Source organism: Lissotriton helveticus, chromosome 1_1 (genome assembly GCF_964261635.1).
Source record: "Lissotriton helveticus chromosome 1_1, aLisHel1.1, whole genome shotgun sequence".
Classification (NCBI taxonomy): domain Eukaryota; kingdom Metazoa; phylum Chordata; class Amphibia; order Caudata; family Salamandridae; genus Lissotriton; species Lissotriton helveticus.
Genome location: NC_136057.1, coordinates 996,566,038 through 996,584,831, shown reverse-complemented (window position 1 = coordinate 996,584,831; position 18,794 = coordinate 996,566,038). Strand labels below are relative to the sequence as shown.

Below are 18,794 nucleotides of genomic sequence, written 5' to 3'. Positions count from 1 at the left end.
TTTGAAGTCTAAAAGAGAACTAAGCATTTCGGCTAAAGAAATCTGTGGACCCCTAGAGGGCAACATTCAGAGGCAAACTTGGGATTCCCTAGATTTTAATCAGCCGAAAAACTCTGGAGTGGTGGGAGAAGTTATTTTCTCTGACCGAGGAGTCAGATCTCTCTAATCCCTGCAATACCTCATCTTTCTCCACTGCTGATCTGCCATCGGACTCCTCCGCTAATAATATCCCGGACAATCCAGCAATCGTAACAGAAAAGGTGTCTAAAAGGAAGAAAAAAAGGAGAGAAAAGTTTTCGAGAGGGTCGCGATAGGAATGCAGAAGGTACCTCTTTGGAGAATTTGAAGTGGGACTATTCAGCCACACAATTGGTATGTGCTTAGGGGGAAACCAAAAGAAGTCCTGAAACTTCGACGGTCTAATCCACAGTCGCAATAATTCTCCCGACTGTCAAACAATTGCAGGAAAGAACCACCCAAGATCAGAGTCCAAAAAGTTGAGCAGATCCATTATAAAACTAAACAAAACGTGTTCTGATACTGTGGAAAGGCTCACACAGGTAGAAGAGAGAACAGAGGGTCTAGAAACTGAATTCTAGAGAAGACAAGACAAAACCCATCCCCACACTGAGACCAGTGATGTTTTATATAGTTTGAGACAGACACTATTATTATCCGGCAGACTTGACATTCATTTTATTGACTTCAGAGAAGTAAAATAATTAGTCCCTGACACTAGGATTCACACCTGTGAACCACAAGCCAAACATAGATCTGCGTAGTGGCACATTAACTCACTGAGCTATCATATGCATCTCATCATATTGTCAACATTTGCAGACCTAATTTAAAGTAATTGATTTTCTATCATAAAGTATTGTTCCAACTTGAAGGCGCCTATACATAAAGTTAATGAAACTACAATATATATATTTTGTAAATTATATGTAACAACATGAATCTTAGAAACAATCTGGGAAATAGAACAGATGAAAAATATATTCAAGGACATACGAACTTTGAAATAGTTTGGTAAATTCCAAAAACTTAAAAAACGTTCTTGAAGATCACATTTTTCTGAAAAAAACGTTCTTGCTTTTTATTTGCAGGAGAACTTATGGTAACATAAGGTACCTAAATTGTCCTGAACTAGACCAATTTCTCAATATTTGTGACTTTACCTGTAGATTAAATTCTTGAAGTCACTTCGCTTTTTCAGTGAAATTAGTTGTTGTTTTTATTTTTGTTCCATAGAATTAATCTGCATGATGTTTTTAAATTATAACAGCAGAGATATATGTATAATGAATGTAACATGGATAAATATAACACTTTTTAAATGTATTACCTTTGTTCACATAAACATCCAACACAATTTAGTGAGAATTGGTAACAGGTCACTTGGATTTTGGCACATGAAAAAATAGCTTGCTAATAATATTCCCAATAGGAAACTAGCCATCTGAGAGTTCTTTTACTCCCTGAACCCATTATCAGCTATTCTGGTAGTGTGATGCCTATAGGGCACAGAGATTTACTACAAGCGAAAACCTGAGGTCCACCCATTGGTACTGTACCACTCTTTGTATAGAACAGTATAGCTAAAAATCTAATTTGAAAGCAGGGCATCATTGGCAGCATTGCAGATTCCAGAGAATGAAAGAAATGCTCTTCAAAGCAGCATGTCCTTCACAAACATCAGACTTCCTAAGTGCTCAGTGCCTAGTGCCAGGGAGGTCAGAGAGGAGTATATTCATGCAGCAGGAATTAGACTAACTCCATCCCAGACATGACATGTGACACTGCTGCCCCTCAAGCATTTCAAAGCTACCAGTGTGTTGGAAATCTAATTTTCTTGAAAATGACTGCCTGATGTAAATAAGAGCCATCTAAGCACCTGAACTGGCTTGTTCAACACAAACTGAAGTTTTAACTAGTATAAGCAGTAAACCCTAAAGAGGTCACTTTGATCATCAAAATTCATGTTGGACCTTTACCAAACAAGACAGCTTTATCTTCTCAACTGTTCCACATAAATATACACATTCAATGAAAAAATTTCTATGCATCAATCCCATATGCAGGAATCTGTGCTTTTCAATCTTGCTCCTTTTGCAGGTTCTAAGATGGATATGGTTTTCAGGTACAGACTTTTTGCTTCAAGTACTGTCTTGAGAGGCACCAAGGGGTGGGTTGGAGAGTAGCCATGCTGCCGCTTTCACTACCTGAAAGAATATGGAAAAAAACCACAATTATTCAGTTTACCTCAACGCATTATGTAGCTCAGCTTCCACACTCAGGATCCACTCAGGTTGAGAGCACATGTATCCCATAACAATCTTGCTTTGAATGCCATGCATGTATGTCCACTTCCAACGTATATCAGAGAAAGATTCATATTGGCAAAACCTGTACCTATTGTTGGTCCCCTCACCATAGGGGCCAAGAATTGAAAATGCAAATTGTTGAGCTCCCCTCTCACCGACCAGAGCAACTTAGTGTGACTGAGAGACAATGTAAAAAGTTTGCCCTGCCTTGGAGGAGTCCTGCTCCATTGCTCTTATTCTAGTACATTTCAACAGCTGCAAATCACCTCCTCAAATTTTGCCAAAAGGCGCTTGATATTGCAGTGTATACTCATTGGCGAACCCCTAGCACACCAGCAACAATTAGGCACATTGTTCAAGTGGGACAATGTCCGCCTTAAGAAACTATGGATTACAGTATTGCTAATACTGCAATAAATCTATCATGGGAGTTCTAAAATATAACTCTAGAATTCTTTATATTGAATAGTACACACCAGTGTAAAGTATTTTCCTGTGAGTTGGAACTATGTGGATATCACAAAGAAATAGATGCAAACTTGAAGTGAGCAATACACTTAGGTAACAAGAATACATTTGAAGTAAATGGCTGAAAAAAGTGAGCGCAAATTCACAAGTGGAAATCAGGACACTGGCATTATACAGTCAACCTACTTTTATCATTTATGCAATAAGTAGAAACGTTCTGGTTAATACATTAGTCATTATTAAATGTTCTTGTTCATGTTATCACAATCAAGATGTCCTATGAACAACAGGGACTGAAGATGTGCTATGATCTGAAATGGCAAATAGGAGTCCAAATTCTTAAATATAATGATTTTACTTTAGGATTGATGGTTGTTTATCATAATATCGTTGACAATAAAATAGTGTCTTACAATATTGAGGACTAAATATCATCCGATAAAGTATATTATGTCCTAAATAGCGTTTACCAAAAGATCAGCAAATTTGGTTTAGATGTATTTTGTAAACAATGTTTAGGACACAAAATGTTATCAGATTATATTTAGTCCTTAAGATTCTGGTGCCATACCATATTGACATATAATCTGTATTGAGATTAATTTCTTGGGTATAAATTCAACATAGTGGATTCCAAAATGGAGATATCAACCTTTAGCCATACAAAGATTACTGCAAAATACTTAGGGCCTAATTACAATGTCAGTTGGTAAGCCTTACGACCTCTGGTCGGAGGCTTTCCGACTGACATTGTAGGTTTTACTCCGACTGCCGTATTACAATGACAGCAGTCAAGGTTTAAATCAGCTGGGGAATATGACTCAGTTCCGACGGGCTCAAGGAGCCTATCGGCCAGTTGGAAAGGCTTCATAATCCCTGAAGGACGGCGTTTCCACCGTTGGGATTATGATGGCATTTTCCGACAAGTTCCATGTCGGCCTTTCTGACATGAAAATGCTGTTGGAAGGTGTCTTTGGGGGTCCCTAGCAGGGGCCCCTTCCCCTTTGGCCCTCCTCATGTGGCCCTGAGGGGCACCTAAGGTGCCCCCCTTTACATCCCTGCATCATATGGCAGGCACCGTTTATATACATCCCGGTCCAGTGAGGTGTAAAAACTTCAATTTTTCAATAGGAGCCTGTGCTGTGGGCAGTTTCAGCGCCCCGCGCAAGCGCCCATTAAAAAATTGAAGTTTTCGATAGCACCATGTGCGGTAGCATCCTAATTGCGGTGTTGGAACCGCCTACCTGAGGTCGGTCAGTTCCCCATCCACAGCAATGTCAATCGGAGGCAACTCCGACTGACATTGAAAACAGGGCCTAACTTAACATATTATACACCTTTTGGGAGACTATTTATTTCTTTTTATATCCTCATACAGGTATATGAAATGCACATAGTAACATAGCCAGATATCTAAAGCACATTCTAATGATTAAAAGTTCAACTCTAGAACATTTTAAATGGACATGCCCATTTATTGGCCAAAGAAAATTGGGATATTTGAATATATTTGCTATGTTATGTTAAAAAGTTTGTAGAGCGCAGGGTTAATCCAAAGTTTGTAGAGTGCCTTATTACTCCATTCGGAGTGTCCCTGTGCTAGCAAACTTACACTCCAAAAAAGTTGTGCTCAATTTAAGATAATGACGCCCAATACTGAAAATTTAATCAACTTAAAAATGGCATCTGAGGTGATAAGTATCAAGTGCACTTTTGTAAACTAGAGTTGGCATATTAGAATAATACTGACTTATTCCTAATTACCTGTATTGATCCTAAATGGACATTCATTTATCTCATAACTGTGGCAAAAAATATTCGGGTTTTTTTGTTGCAATTAGTTTGATACTAATACAATAATTGTGTGAAAATGATTAACTTGTACCAAAGCTGTAACCCAAAAAATATTCAGTGGTCACTATTCAAAACTGATATTGTTTCAGCTCCTGGTACTGAAATGTTAAAATCAGGAATTTACAGTGATTGTAGAGGCAGAGTATGTTCCCCAATTTAGGATGCGCACTTTGCTGGTCTTAATCTGGACGAGTCACCCCAGAACTATTCGGGTGTTAGGTTGGACTTAGTGTTCCCTGCCAATCACTGGGGATGGCTCTCACAATGTCCCTCTTTTTCCAAGCATACTGGTAATTAGTGGCAGACTATCAGGAGTAAACTAGGAGTGTTGCACTGCCAGGGAGTAGGGCCACGATCCTTCCCCTATCCTAAATCAGTGTGGAGTTCCCTGAGCTCCACAGGCTGTTCACGTGGGTACATTCATGAACCCTGGTGCATATGCCCACAAGGGCTTGCCAGCAGGGAAATGACTATGGGGAGTTTTTAGCAGCTTATTATTCGCATACCATGAGTAAAAATGAAATACCCACTGAACAATAAAATTAATTAAAATTCAGCTATCAAGTACACACATAACTCCACCCATTCTGCAAATTAATAAAAATATTCTGTTTATTGATTCAGCTGTGGGTAAATTATAATTCAAGGAGCAAATAATGGAAAATAATATTCCATGGCCTGACTACGCCCAAAAGTAAAAAAAAAAAAATATATATATATATATATATATCGTCTTAAACAAATGTCCCAGGCGGGGGGAGCTCAATGGCTGGCGCTGGCGGCGAGGAATGGGACAACCTCGCTGTATTTACAACCAAATATCCTCAATAAAGAAGACGCCGCGCACCACTTTAAAGCTGGATTGAGTGCTTTATTTTCAGTAGGTTTTTCTCTCACCAACGCGTTTCGGACTTTCCAGTCCCTGATCATGGTGTACAAACAATAGTCCCTTGTTTGTTTTGCAAATTTATACAAAACCTCCCACCTGGCTAATTATGGTGCATTGTGGGTGTTGTAGGCATATTGCAGTTTACATTATAGTTTGTCAAACAGTTCCCAAACTTACAGGATTATTTACAATGTTTTGCGGACCAGTTAGGGCTGCGCTGTTGTTGCTTATATGAAATGAAATTATACATGATCAAAAAATGATGAAATCATACATTTTTTAGAAATGAAATCCTACATTTTTCAGAAGGTTCATGAGTCTCATCTTAGTGATTAGATAATGGCTAAGTGCCTGACATTTTTATCTAAGAGACAAAACATATAATTTGGGTAAATATCTCATGTTAGAGATTGAATCATCGCTAAGTGCCAGATTCCAAGTTAATACCCCAACATCACATTGTCCTATTGATCCTGACTCTTTGGAAACACAATTGTTATTTAAATTCTGCTATATTACCACATTTACTTGTCCTTATAATTATGCTGGAATTCATTCTTAGGTTTGCAGGCATTTGTAACATTTGACCCAGAACTAATTTTTTACCAAGGGGTCTTTTTCTTTTCATTGTCCATGGAAAACAAATTGTCATTTTAGAGATGTACGTACATCTCATCGTCCCCATTCAATCCCAAAGGAGTTTTAGTTTTGAATTTAATTATCAGTTTCGATTCAAGACGTCGCAGTCTTGTGATTCGATCTCCACCTCTTTCCTCCTCCTTAATCAGAGCAATGCCAGAAAAAGTTACATCCTTCCATGTTTTGCCAGGGTGTGTCTTCAAATGCTTGGCAATTGCATAGTTGAAATCATTTTTCGTTGTTGCGCGAATATGTTCTAAGATTCGCTTCTTTAGTGCGCATGTTGTTGATCCGATGTATTTTTTACCACAAAAGCACTGTAATTGATATACCACAAATTGAGAGTCACATGTGATTTTGTTTCTTATTTCGAATTTTCGACCTTTTGGATCCATTAGGAATTTTAGATTTTTACCAATTTTACATGCCTTGCAAGTTTGGCATTTCGAAAATCCCATTTGTTGTCTTTCCAACCATGTTAATGGTTTGTTTAGCTGAAAGTGGCTGTTTACAACTATGTCTTTTATAGACGGCGCTTTTCTGAATGATATCTGAGGTTTCTCTCCTATCAGGGGTCCAATGTCAGTATCTTTCTTAAGCACATTCCAGTATTTGGTAAGGATCTGTCTTATTTTGAAACTTTCTTTAGAGTAAGTCAAAATCATTCGTGGTTGTTCATCATCACTTGATCCTTCTTTCAATTGTGGTATCAGAGTCTCTGTTCTTGTTTTGTTTCTGGCTCTTAGTTCACCTTGTCTGATGTCAGTGTGTTTGTATCCACGATCGCCAAAGTGTTTCCTTGTTTCATCAAATTTTGATTCCATTTCTTCCTCCTCCGAACAGTTGCGTCTCATTCGGAGAAATTCCCCATAAGGAATACTGCGTTTTAATGGCAGGGGGTGAAAGCTCGAGCCAAGAAGAACACTGTTGGTGGAGGTCTTTTTTCTAAAGACTGTTGTTTCCAATTTGTTTTCTTTGATGTAGATCTTAGTATCCAGGAAATCAATCTCATTTTTCTGGATATTGTAGGTAAATTTTAGACCTATTGTGTTCTGGTTAAGGGCTTCAATGTACTCCACAAATTTCTGCCTTTCCAGAGGATAAAGAGATCGTCAATGAATCTTAACCAGAGTACCACATCCGTGGTATACTCTTCATATTGTTCTCCCCAAGCTATGGTCTTTTCCCACCATCCCATGGTGAGATTCGCATAGCTTGGGGAAAATGACACTCCCATCGCACATCCACACACTTGGGCATACAGCTTCTTGTTAAAAAGGAAGATGTTATGAGAAAGGCAAAATGTTATCATTTCAATTAGCATCTTGGTATGCCTTATCTCTGCGATTGGACGCTGTTGTAAGAAGTATGTTATTGCCTGTAGACAAATATCATGTTGGATTGACGTGTACAATGATACAACGTCTATGGTCACAAGCCAATATTCTTCCTGCCAATGGGTGTTCATAATGTTGCGAAGAAAATCCCCAGTATCTTTTATAAAAGAACTCAGTGACAGGACTATGGGGGCCAAAAAGTAGTCAACATAAGATGCTAAATTTTCACACAATGAGCCACAGCTTGAAATAATAGGTCTTGCCGGTGGATTTTTCAAAGTCTTATGAATCTTCGGCAAGAAGTACATAGTAGGTGTCGTAGGATGTAATACTGTTAGAAATTCTTTTTCTTCTTTGTTAATTAATCCTTTTCCATACCACTCATTGATTTTCTTATGTAGCGCTAACATTATTTCAAAACCAGGATTTTTTTGAAGTAGTTTGTAGTTATTAGGATCCGTTAACTGTCTCTCAGCTTCCTTGACATAGTCTGTTTTATTTTGAATAACAATATTTCCCCCTTTGTCTGCTGATTTGATTTCAATAAGGGGGTTTGATTGTAAAGATCTCAATGCTTCTCGTTCCAGTTTGCTTATATTTTCTCTTTTGGTTATCACATTTGTCATTGATTCTAATTCTGCTATTATCAGGTCATGATATGCATCTATTCGGTTGCCAGGATGTATAACGGGGCAGAATTTAGATTTTTTCTTGAAATGCGTTTTCGAATGTGATGCTAATTGGATTCCCATATCCGTGATTATTTGTGTGTTTGTCAGGTCAGTTTTTTCCGTTTGATTTTCCAACTGGTAAGCTGTTTCTAAGCTTGTAGCATCAGTTGGAAAGACAACAAATGGGATTTTCGAAATGCCAAACTTGCAAGGCATGTAAAATTGGTAAAAATTGGTAAAAATCTAAAATTACTAATAGATCCAAAAGGTCGAAAATTCGAAATAAGAAACAAAATCACATGTGACTCTCAATTTGTGGTATATCAATTACAGTGCTTTTGTGGTAAAAAATACATCGGATCAACAACATGCGCACTAAAGAAGCGAATCTTAGAACATATTCGCGCAATAACGAACAATGATTTCAACTATGCAATTGCCAAGCATTTGAAGACACACCCTGGCAAAACATGGAAGGATGTAACTTTTTCTGGCATTGCTCTGATTAAGGAGGAGGAAAGAGGTGGAGATCGAATCACAAGACTGCGACGTCTTGAATCGAAACTGATAATTAAATTCAAAACTAAAACTCCTTTGGGATTGAATGGGGACGATGAGATGTACGTACATCTCTAAAATGACAATTTGTTTTCCATGGACAATGAAAAGAAAAAGACCCCTTGGTAAAACATTAGTTCTGGGTCAAATGTTACAAATGCCTGCAAACCTAAGAATGAATTCCAGCATAATTATAAGGACAAGTAAATGTGGTAATATAGCAGAATTTAAATAACATTTGTGTTTCCAAAGAGTCAGGATCAATAGGACAATGTGATGTTGGGGTATTAACTTGGAATCTGGCACTTAGCGATGATTCAATCTCTAACATGAGATATTTACCCAAATTATATGTTTTGTCTCTTAGATAAAAATGTCAGGCACTTAGCCATTATCTAATCACTAAGATGAGACTCATGAACCTTCTGAAAAATGTAGGATTTCATTTCTAAAAAATGTATGATTTCATCATTTTTTGATAATGTATAATTTCATTTCATATAAGCAACAACAGCGCAGCCCTAACTGGTCCGCAAAACATTGTAAATAATCCTGTAAATTTGGGAACTGTTTGACAAACTATAATGTAAACTGCAATATGCCTACAACACCCACAATGCACCATAATTAGCCAGGTGGGAGGTTTTGTATAAATTTGCAAAACAAACAAGGGACTATTGTTTGTACACCGTGATCAGGGACTGGAAAGTCCGAAACGCGTTGGTGAGAGAAAAACCTACTGAAAATAAAGCACTCAATCCAGCTTTAAAGTCGTGCGCGGCGTCTTCTTTATTGAGGATATTTGGTTGTATATATATATATATATATATATATATATATATATATATATATATATATATATATATATATATATATAAAATCTACGTCCATTTTTAGGAGGTTGAGATCCATCCTCGCTGATGCTGCTACATAGGCAATTTATCCATAGAAAATGCTGCAGCAGGACTGCGTTGGACAGACTTGACTGCGGGTAAATATGTAAATATAATAAAAAGAACCTAGATAGAGGTAGATGCTTCTTTTGCAAATTAGCACTGAGCAATGGCAACTTTCGGTAGGGTAACCACCTCCCTCTATGTCATTAATGATGCTGTTTCGTGCTCAGAACTTTAGTTTGCCAGCCTAATGCATTCTAGATGTTCTATTCTGGTCCTGCTAATTGAACTAATTAGACTAACACACATGATAAAAAGAATTTGTAGGGGAAAAGTTCAGGGCTGAAGACAGTGTCAGTAATGACCTTGACTGAGGATGTTTCAGTTTCAGTGATTCCAAAGCAATGGCACAGAATAATAATGTGGAGGCAGTGGTATGTTGAATTGTGGAAATCAACTACGGCCCAACATCCCTTGGAGATGTTCAGAATTCATGAACTTGCTTCACCCTATTTGGAGATCATAAATGTCCAGCAGATCTCATGCTCTATGGGGTCCAAAGGACAGGTGTGGGATAGAGTGGTCAAGGTGGTAATGATATGGCTTCTTGTTTGCAATGTAGTTTTGACTAGCCAAAGGGTTAGTCCAATCATGCACTATTCACTCGGTGCTTTCCTACACCTATTCTGTTTATCGCTTTAAATTAATTCGTAGTACCATCAATGTTCATTCTGTTTAATTTTCTTAGTTTTGACCACAATTCATTTTACATATTGTGAACCATTAATTCTTCATGATTATCTCAAAACTGTAAACTGCATATACATTTACATTTGTACATAGCGTTATATTCCATAATTCATATCAGAATCAATCAGCATTAACATTTAACACGCCCGATGCATTCCGGTACTTGGTACCTTCCTCAGGGGAAAAATTATTTCGGATAGTGTCTGCGAAGTCTCCCTAGAGGTGCTGTGAGTTGAGTCTAATGCTGTATCTGGCGGTTACTTTTGCGAAAACCTTAAGGATTTTCTCTCTGGTAATATCATATGCTGAAATACTTTCGACTTCTATCACAGACGCCAAAGGGGATCTTTGGCGTCCGTGATAGAAGTCGAAAGTATTTCAGCATATGATATTACCAGAGAGAAAATCCTTAAGGTTTTCGCAAAAGTAACCGCCAGATACAGCATTAGACTCAACTCACAGCACCTCTAGGGAGACTTCGCAGACACTATCCGAAATAAGTTTTGCCCCTTTTTTTTTTTTTTTTTTTTGTGTTAAAAAAACCTTCATTGGGTCGTCTTACAATACACGGCTCTTTGCCTACAACCTGGAGGCCGGCAGCAAACGTCTAGCAGTTAATCAATAATCTTAGCTGTTTGGTTAACATCTTCAGGTGTAGGCAATGTAATGTTCAAAGTTGTGATCTTAGTCAGGTATGGAAGGTGAATCATCTTATCTCAGCATGGAACGGCAAATAGTACAGCATCGACATCTTACATCGCAATGGTAAAAATTCTCATATTATAACCAGTCATATATGTCCCATTCTCCCCTCACACATATTGTCTAGATTTCTCAGTGTAGGCATAGCGTATAACGTTGACATATCTCCCCTCCCCCTATATAACCTGGCGTTGGTGTCTAGCTGAGTGCGAGCTGTCCTGTCTGGGGGTCTACATCTTTCATTCTCAGCCATTCTTCAAATGGGGCCCATATGTTTTTCGGTCTAGACCTGTCCGGCATCTGTTCCCAATATCCCTCTAGTTGATCTTTACAGTATACGACTGCCTTTACCCAGGCCACCGCCGCCGGGGGCTGTCTCTTTCGCCAGTGTATTGCCACCTGCCTCTTTGCCATCAGTAGCAGCATTGCCGTGAGTTTCCGTCTCCCCACCGGGATATCTCTAACATAGCCCAATAATGCCAGGCCAATCGTCCTCTCCACAGTAGTGCCTATGATGTGTTCAATGTGTGCGAGGATCTCCTCCCAGTAGCGGGAGATCTCCGTGCACTCCCATGCCATGTGCGTGAAGTGAGCGTTGTGCATATTGCATCTCCAGCACCTGTCATCATCCCTCAGTCTCATACGGTGCATCTGAGTAGGTGTGCGGTATAAGCGATGCAAATAGTTAAAATGAATAAGCCTGAGTCTATAATTGGGCGATAGATATTGTAGTTGGGTACAGCAGTAAGTCCACTGTTCCTCCGTGAGTTCCAGGCCTGCCTCATCATTCCAGGCCTCCCGCGATCTAGGATTTACAAGTGGGTTTTCCTTCTGTGTAATGCTATAAATGCGCGTAACTAATTTGTAAGGCGAGGCCTGTGTTAGAATGTTTTCAAGCGCCGGTAACTGAGGCGGTTCATTTGGGAAGTCGTCATAGGTGGCCTTGCACGCAGCTCTCAGCTGGTAGTAGAGCAAGGTATCGGATGCCGTAGGGGCCTCCGTGCCACACATATCTTGCAGCGTCAGGAATGTCCCTGCCGGGTATAGGTCCCTCCCCTTGTGTAAGTTGTGTGCCTGCGCTCTTTTCGCCACTGCTGCATCCATCAGCGGTGTCAGCAATGGATTGCCCCTCAAGGGCATCGACGGGGCGTATAGTTTGTCAATGTGTGCCCTATTTGCTATCTTCTTCCAAGCCCATCTTACACTTTCGGCGGTGTCCACATCTTGTCGCGGGTGCTTGTAAGGGTGGAATACTGCCGTGTTCAAGGGGGTAGGGGAGACTCTATCTATTTCAATCGCTACATGCGGTTGGTAGGGAATCGGATGCAGACAGTAATGTAGGTACTGTGCTTGCGCGCTGTAAGCGTATAATTCAAAGTCTGGAGCCCCCAGCCCCCCCTGTGATAGTGGCAAAGTCAATATCTGCCAGGAGACACAAGGCTGTTTATCCGCCCATATCAGTACCAGCACCGCAGTGCGTAAGCGTTTGAAAAAGTGTACGTTCAGGGGGATGGGCAGGTTCACAAAAAGATATAGCAGCTTGGGAAGTATTACCATCTTCGCAATGGCGATGCGTCCTGTCAGAGACAACGGAAGGCTCTTCCATCTAGCGACCTTGCACTCTATCCAGTCTATGGCTCTGCCATAGTTCAGCGTCCATAGTTCCTGTAGAGAACGGCTCAGCTGAATGCCCAGATAGCGCACCCCCTCAGTCGCCCACCCTATAGGAAATTCTGAGTTAATCGGTGCTGTATCGTCAGTCAGTGGGAACATGGTGGATTTGTTCCAGTTAATCTGTATGCCCGTCAGACCTCCGTATCTAATGAACTCACGCATGATCGTGTCAAAGTTCTCCCGGGGATTATTGAGATAGACAGTTATGTCGTCTGCGTATAGGGAAATAAGGATTCCCCGCGTAGTGAAGCCTATGCTCCTGTGTGCGTGTTGCTGTCTTAATTTAGCTGCCAGGGGTTCCGTTGCGATAGAAAACAGCAGGGGGGACAGTGGGCACCCCTGCCTCGTGCCTCTAGTTATGGGGATAGGCTCAGATGTGCGTCCGTTCACTCGGATCCTGGCAGAGGGGTCAGTGTACAACAGCTGAATCTGTTTTAGGAATAAAGGGCTGAAACCCAGCCGCTGTAGCAGGGTAAACAGAAAACTCCACTCCAAGGAATCAAACGCCTTTGTGGCGTCCAGTAGCGCCGCCGCTGCCTGCACGTGGGGGGCCAAGTAGTGGAGCATACCAAAAAAGGTTCTCAGGTTGTGCGCTGTGGATCTCCCCGAGACAAATCCCGCCTGATCTGTTAGTGCGATTTGCGGTACCATGGGTGTCAGCCGATCCGCAAGCAGTTTAGCGTAAATTTTAGCGTCGAGATTAATAAGGGACAGCGGTCGGTAAGAGTCCGTTCTGGTAGGGTCTGTATCCGGCTTCAGGATCGTAATAATTATAGCTTCGCGTACAGTGGGCGGCAATCTACCGATCTCAAGCGCCTCTCGGTACATGCCGTGCAGCCAGGGAGCCAGTAACTCAGCATATTCCTTTTAGAAGGCAGCCGTAAGTCCGTCTGCTCCCGGTGCCTTGTCCCTTGGCATGGCGGTTATTACTTTCTTAATGTCTTCTAGCGTGAACGGTAGCTCCATATATTGCCGCGCTCCGTCGTTAAACCACGCAAGGCATATCTCATCTAAGTATGCAATCAGATCAGCCTGCTTCAGGGACACTTTAGAGGTGTACAGCTCCGCGTAGTAGTCAGTGAATTCCCTTAGGATATCCGGTGGCGTGCGCACCGTCTCATCCCCCATCGTTCGTATCTCTGCCACATAAGAGGTGCCCCTTGGCGCTCGAAGCAAGTTAGCTAGGGTCCTACCTGGTCTGTCACCTTCACCGTATTTGCGTGCTTGCGCATGTTTATGTAGGTACACTACTTCCCTTTCTGCCTCAGTTTGATATTCCGTTAGTTTGGATCTAATGTTTGCTAGCGTGTCCCGCGATGGGCAGTCTACCTGTCTCCTCTCTAAGTCCTGTGTGTCTCTCTATAGCCTCTGCAGGGTGTTCCGTATGTCTCGCAGTACACCAGTTTTCAGAGCAATGCAATCCCCCCTTACCACAGCCTTAAAGGCCTCCCACAGTACTCCAAGGGAGTCCACCGATCCCACATTTAACGTGAAGTACTCCTCGATTCTGGTTCTAAGGCTCTCGCGAAAAACCTGATCCCTCAAGGCCTCGGAAGGAAACCTCCACGCATAGGGCTGGGTGTACGCCGGGGACACTCTGATGGTTAACTGTACAGCGGCGTGGTCCGACAGAGTGCGGGCAAGGTGTGAGGTCTCAGCTACCCATGCGTGTAAGTCTCTTGTTAGTAACCAGTAATCCAACCTTGACCATGCCCCCCTGTGGTGTGTGATACAAGTGCCTTCCCTACGCGCCGGGTTCGCCACTCTCCATGCATCTACCAATAGAAGATCACCTATAATCTCACGTAGCAGTTTCGCAGCATTAGGGTGGTGCGTACGTGAGGCTCCCTGTCTGTCCAATGTCTCAGATAGCGGGATATTAAAGTCTCCACCCCACAGTATCGCTATAGGGCCTAGTTTCTGTATTTCGTGCCATAACCCACCATAGACCTCAGGGCTGTCAGTGTTAGGACCATAAATGTTTACCAGGGCAACAGTCGTATTATACAATGCTCCCACCAGTATGATGTATCTGCCCTCTCTGTCAGCAATCGTGGAGTGTGTTTGCCAATGTAGGCCCCTCCTAATCATTATCGCCACCCCTCTAGAGTATCTAGAAAACCCAGCCGCAGCAATTACCTCCCATCTCCTGCTCCTCAAAGTGGTCGTGTCTGTATGGGGTAAATGGGTTTCCTGTAGCATACATATGTCTATATCATGCCTCGCTAGGTAAGCTTGCGTGAGTCTAATTTTTCGGCGGTCATTTAGCCCCCTAATATTCCACGTGAGACATTTCAAAGTGTTCATACAATTCTCAGTCGTTCGTGTCGCCATATCGCAGCTAAGTCAGGCACATCTGTAAGTGACAGTCGCCAATACTGCGACGGTCTCGCAGGTATGTCAACCCGCAGTCCCAGAGCACAGGGACACCACACATCAAATACGGCACACATATCGTTAATCACAACATTCCATTGCGGTGGTATGCTCGACGACCCAAAAAATAACAATAATGCTAACAACAACAAGTTTCCCTTCCACCCACCTCCCACACCAACCCCCCAATTAGGTTGTGCATCATGTTCCCCCCACCCCAACACATTTCCCTGTCCGCTGTGCAGTAGCATCCATCAGGGATCCGTTCAACAAGTGTAAAAACTGCGGGAATCATCCCAGAGGGTACGCAGGGGGACCACCTACAGCCCTGTGCTTGTGACAGGGTGACCAAGCGCTGCTAGGAGCACCGCCCCCCGGAGCCCAACGAACCATACCGTACATCATGTCAGATGAGTAGTCCAGGTCGTTCCTTTCCGCAGTTACAGCTCTTTTCTCTCAGACTCAGGCAGCGAGATTCATATAGGCAGCGCAGAGAGTCATCATTCCACATCGCTGAGTCGGTCCGGCGCACTCTGCTCGCCTCTAGTTGTCTGTTGCTTTTGTTCTTTCAGCAAGTGCTTAGCATATTGTAGGGCGGCTTTCGCATCTACAAAGAACGTCGGCTTTCCCGGACCCTGTACTCTCAATTTTGCCGGATAGATCAACGCATATTTCGTTCCCGTTTGTTGGAATATCTTCTTTGCAGGTATGAATTCCCTTCGGGCCGCCTGCACCTGGAGAGTGAAGTCCGGATATATTGCTATGTTATTACCATTATACTGAATCATGCCTTTTTCCCTGGAAAGTCGCAGTATAGCGTCTCTGTCCCTGTAATTCAGGATCCGGGCCAGGATTGGTCTAGGCAGGGCCCCCGGTTTTGGTGTTGGCCCTAGTGACCTATGTGCCCTTTCCACTAAGAACATTGAGGACAAGCCGTCTCCAAAGAGGTCTTTCAGCATGGTCTCCATGTATCGCTCCATGTTCGGGATGTCCGTGGATTCCGCCACGCCCGTGACGCGTATGTTGTTCCGGCGCGATCTCGCTTCCAAATCCTCATTCTTTTGTTGTATCAGTTCCAGAACCTTGTCCATGCCTCGAACCTTCTTCTCCAGCTCCGTCTGGCCCTCCTCAGTCTCAGTTACCCTAGTTTCCAATACGCTCACCCTGCCTTCCTGCTTGTCCATGCGTTTAGTAATTCCATCCATTCGGGCAGCCAGGGTGTCCATCTTAGCGTCAATCGTCTGCAGGCTTGTTTTCAGGTCCTGAAACATGTGGCGAATATCCTCGGCCGGGAATTGCTGCGCTCCCACATTTCCAGCATCCGTCTCAGATAGGTCTTGGTTTGGAGCCTTCTGCTTTGTTTTATTGAATGTAATTTTTGGTTGCCACGTATCTGGCTTCCCCATGGCGCCACCAGCCACAGCTGCGTGGGGCCAGCACTGCAATTCGTGCCACTCCGTCTCCCCGCTCAGGCACAAGTTCTCCACTCGCGTGACCAGCGTTCTGTGGCAGCTCAAGCGTCCCCTGTCTCTCCAATCACTCCTCTCAGTCCCCGTACCAGCAGCAAAGTCACCAGTTAGGCACACTATATTATGTCTATTTGCTCCCCTCCACAGCCAGCAATGTGCGCCAGTAAGCTACCTCAGTCGCCACGTGTCTCGGGCCTCCAAGCAGTTCTCTGCCTCAAGACACAGCTCACCTCAGGTCACTGTGCCTCCGCTCTCAGATTATGCAGCCCTATCCAGGATTCCTCAGCAGGGCTTGGGGAGCGTCTAGTCTCATCTCCAGCAGGCAACAGGGAATGGCAATGCGGCCAGGCAGGCCGATCGTTCCGGAAATGGCGGCCGGGTTGCGATGTCCCTCACAGCAGAGGCAGCTCCGGTCGCTGTTATTCCGCCACGTCCGGGCGGCTCAACAAATCGCACAGGAGCCCTGATCGGCCCCTTTTTCTCTCCTGTCTCGTCGCACACAGTGTCGGCCGTAGGCAGTGAAGCTCCGGAGGGGGGGGGGCGCTCCTCTGTCCGCCGCCTCTCGTAGCAGCCGCCACGGCCCGCCCCGAGGCGTCGGTCGGGAGGTCCCGAACAGCAGCACTCTTCCAGCCACTCAGCAGCCGCAGGAGTCCCGCTTCAGCCAGCGGCCGCTATCGCACTCCAGGCGTCAGCAATGGTCCGTCTCAGCTCTCGTCCCAGCCGCCACTCCGGACACCACCCGCTAGACCCCGGCTCAGCCCACACGTGCAGGCCGCGCCCTCTCAGGCAATCACCGGTCAGCGGAGCCTTTGTTTTCGCGTCTCAGGGATCCAGTTCCGCCAGGGAGGCGACCGGAGGATCGGTCTGACCGGAAGGCTCTGCGGGGGTCCGAGGTGCAGCGTCTTCTGTACGGATTTATGCCGGATTAGTGGCTTGGTCGGCGGAGCCGCTGAGTTAAGCGGCCATTTCGCTCGGTGGTCAGACCACGCCCCCAAGTTCTGCCCCTGAGGAAGGTACCAAGTACCGAAATGCATCGGGCGTGTTAAATGTTAATGTTGATTGATTCTGATATGAATTATGGAATATAACGCTATGTACAAATGTAAATGTATATGCAGTTTACAGTTTTGAGATAATCATGAAGAATTAATGGTTCACAATATGTAAAATGAATTGTGGTCAAAACTAAGAAAATTAAACAGAATGAACATTGATGGTACTACGAATTAATTTAAAGCGATAAACAGAATAGGTGTAGGAAAGCACCGAGTGAATAGTGCATGATTGGACTAACCCTTTGGCTAGTCAAAACTACAGTTTAATCCGGGAGTGACAATCCTTACAATCATAGCACCAACTAAGAAGCAGGCTTAACCTTTCAAATAGTGAGTGCTCCTCACGCACCCCACATTCTCTTGTTTGCAGTGGACATGCCGGTATGGTGTATCTGACCATTTATGAAAGTCGCACAGGACATGTCAATAACAAGGTAGAGAGATGGTGGGTGTGAAAAAGGTCGAGATCTTTACCCAGATGGCAGGTTTGATGTTTTTGCTGAGGTGCAGCCATTTTGTGAGATTGGTCCTGGGCAGTTCTTGCAGTACACATGTTTGGCACAGACAACCAGGGAAATTTGGATAGATTTTCTGGCACTTCAAAGATCACCTAAACATAGGTGCAGGGTGAAGGCCGGTAGCCAACATTTACTGAGCACTAGGTCAAGATGAAAGAGTAGGGGCAATAATTGCTAAGAAAGGTGGTCCTCGGATTGCCGTGGCTGGTTAACCAATAAGGAATGGGGAAGGGCATGAGTTCAGGTATAAAGGACACTTCCAGATTAAATTGGTCCAGTTTAACTAGTTGCATGGGACTTACTTGACTCCGCTGAAGCAGTGTAGGATTTTTCCAGCAATATTGGCTGCATCTACAAGTTCAGAGAAGTCGATGCAAATTTTCAAATTATGTGGATTTGCTCTTGAACATACATTTTCTGGTCAGAAGTGGTAGCAGGGTTGGGTGACGATGTCTCTCCTTCGCATGATGTCTCCACACAGAATGACCGACACTCTTGAGACCATACTGTTGAATACCCTGCTTGAAGTGTAAACTGTACAAGTGATTCGACTATTGCATTTGTTGGATGATGAGCAAACATTTATGAAAAAAGTTTGTTAGACCTAGTAG

At 43.3% G+C, this 18,794-nt stretch overlaps 1 protein-coding gene across 1 annotated transcript in view; it reads right to left on the bottom strand.

The window, feature by feature from the left end:
• Positions 1–674: 674 nt before the first annotated feature.
• Positions 675–18,794, bottom strand: part of LOC144763317 (uncharacterized) — a 306,535-nt gene continuing 288,415 nt past the window's right edge. The window contains exon 8 of the mRNA XM_078648804.1: positions 675–2,225. Within this exon, the coding sequence (XP_078504930.1) occupies positions 2,160–2,225 (66 nt within the window). The 3' untranslated portion in view covers positions 675–2,159. The remainder of the gene's footprint in view (positions 2,226–18,794) is intronic.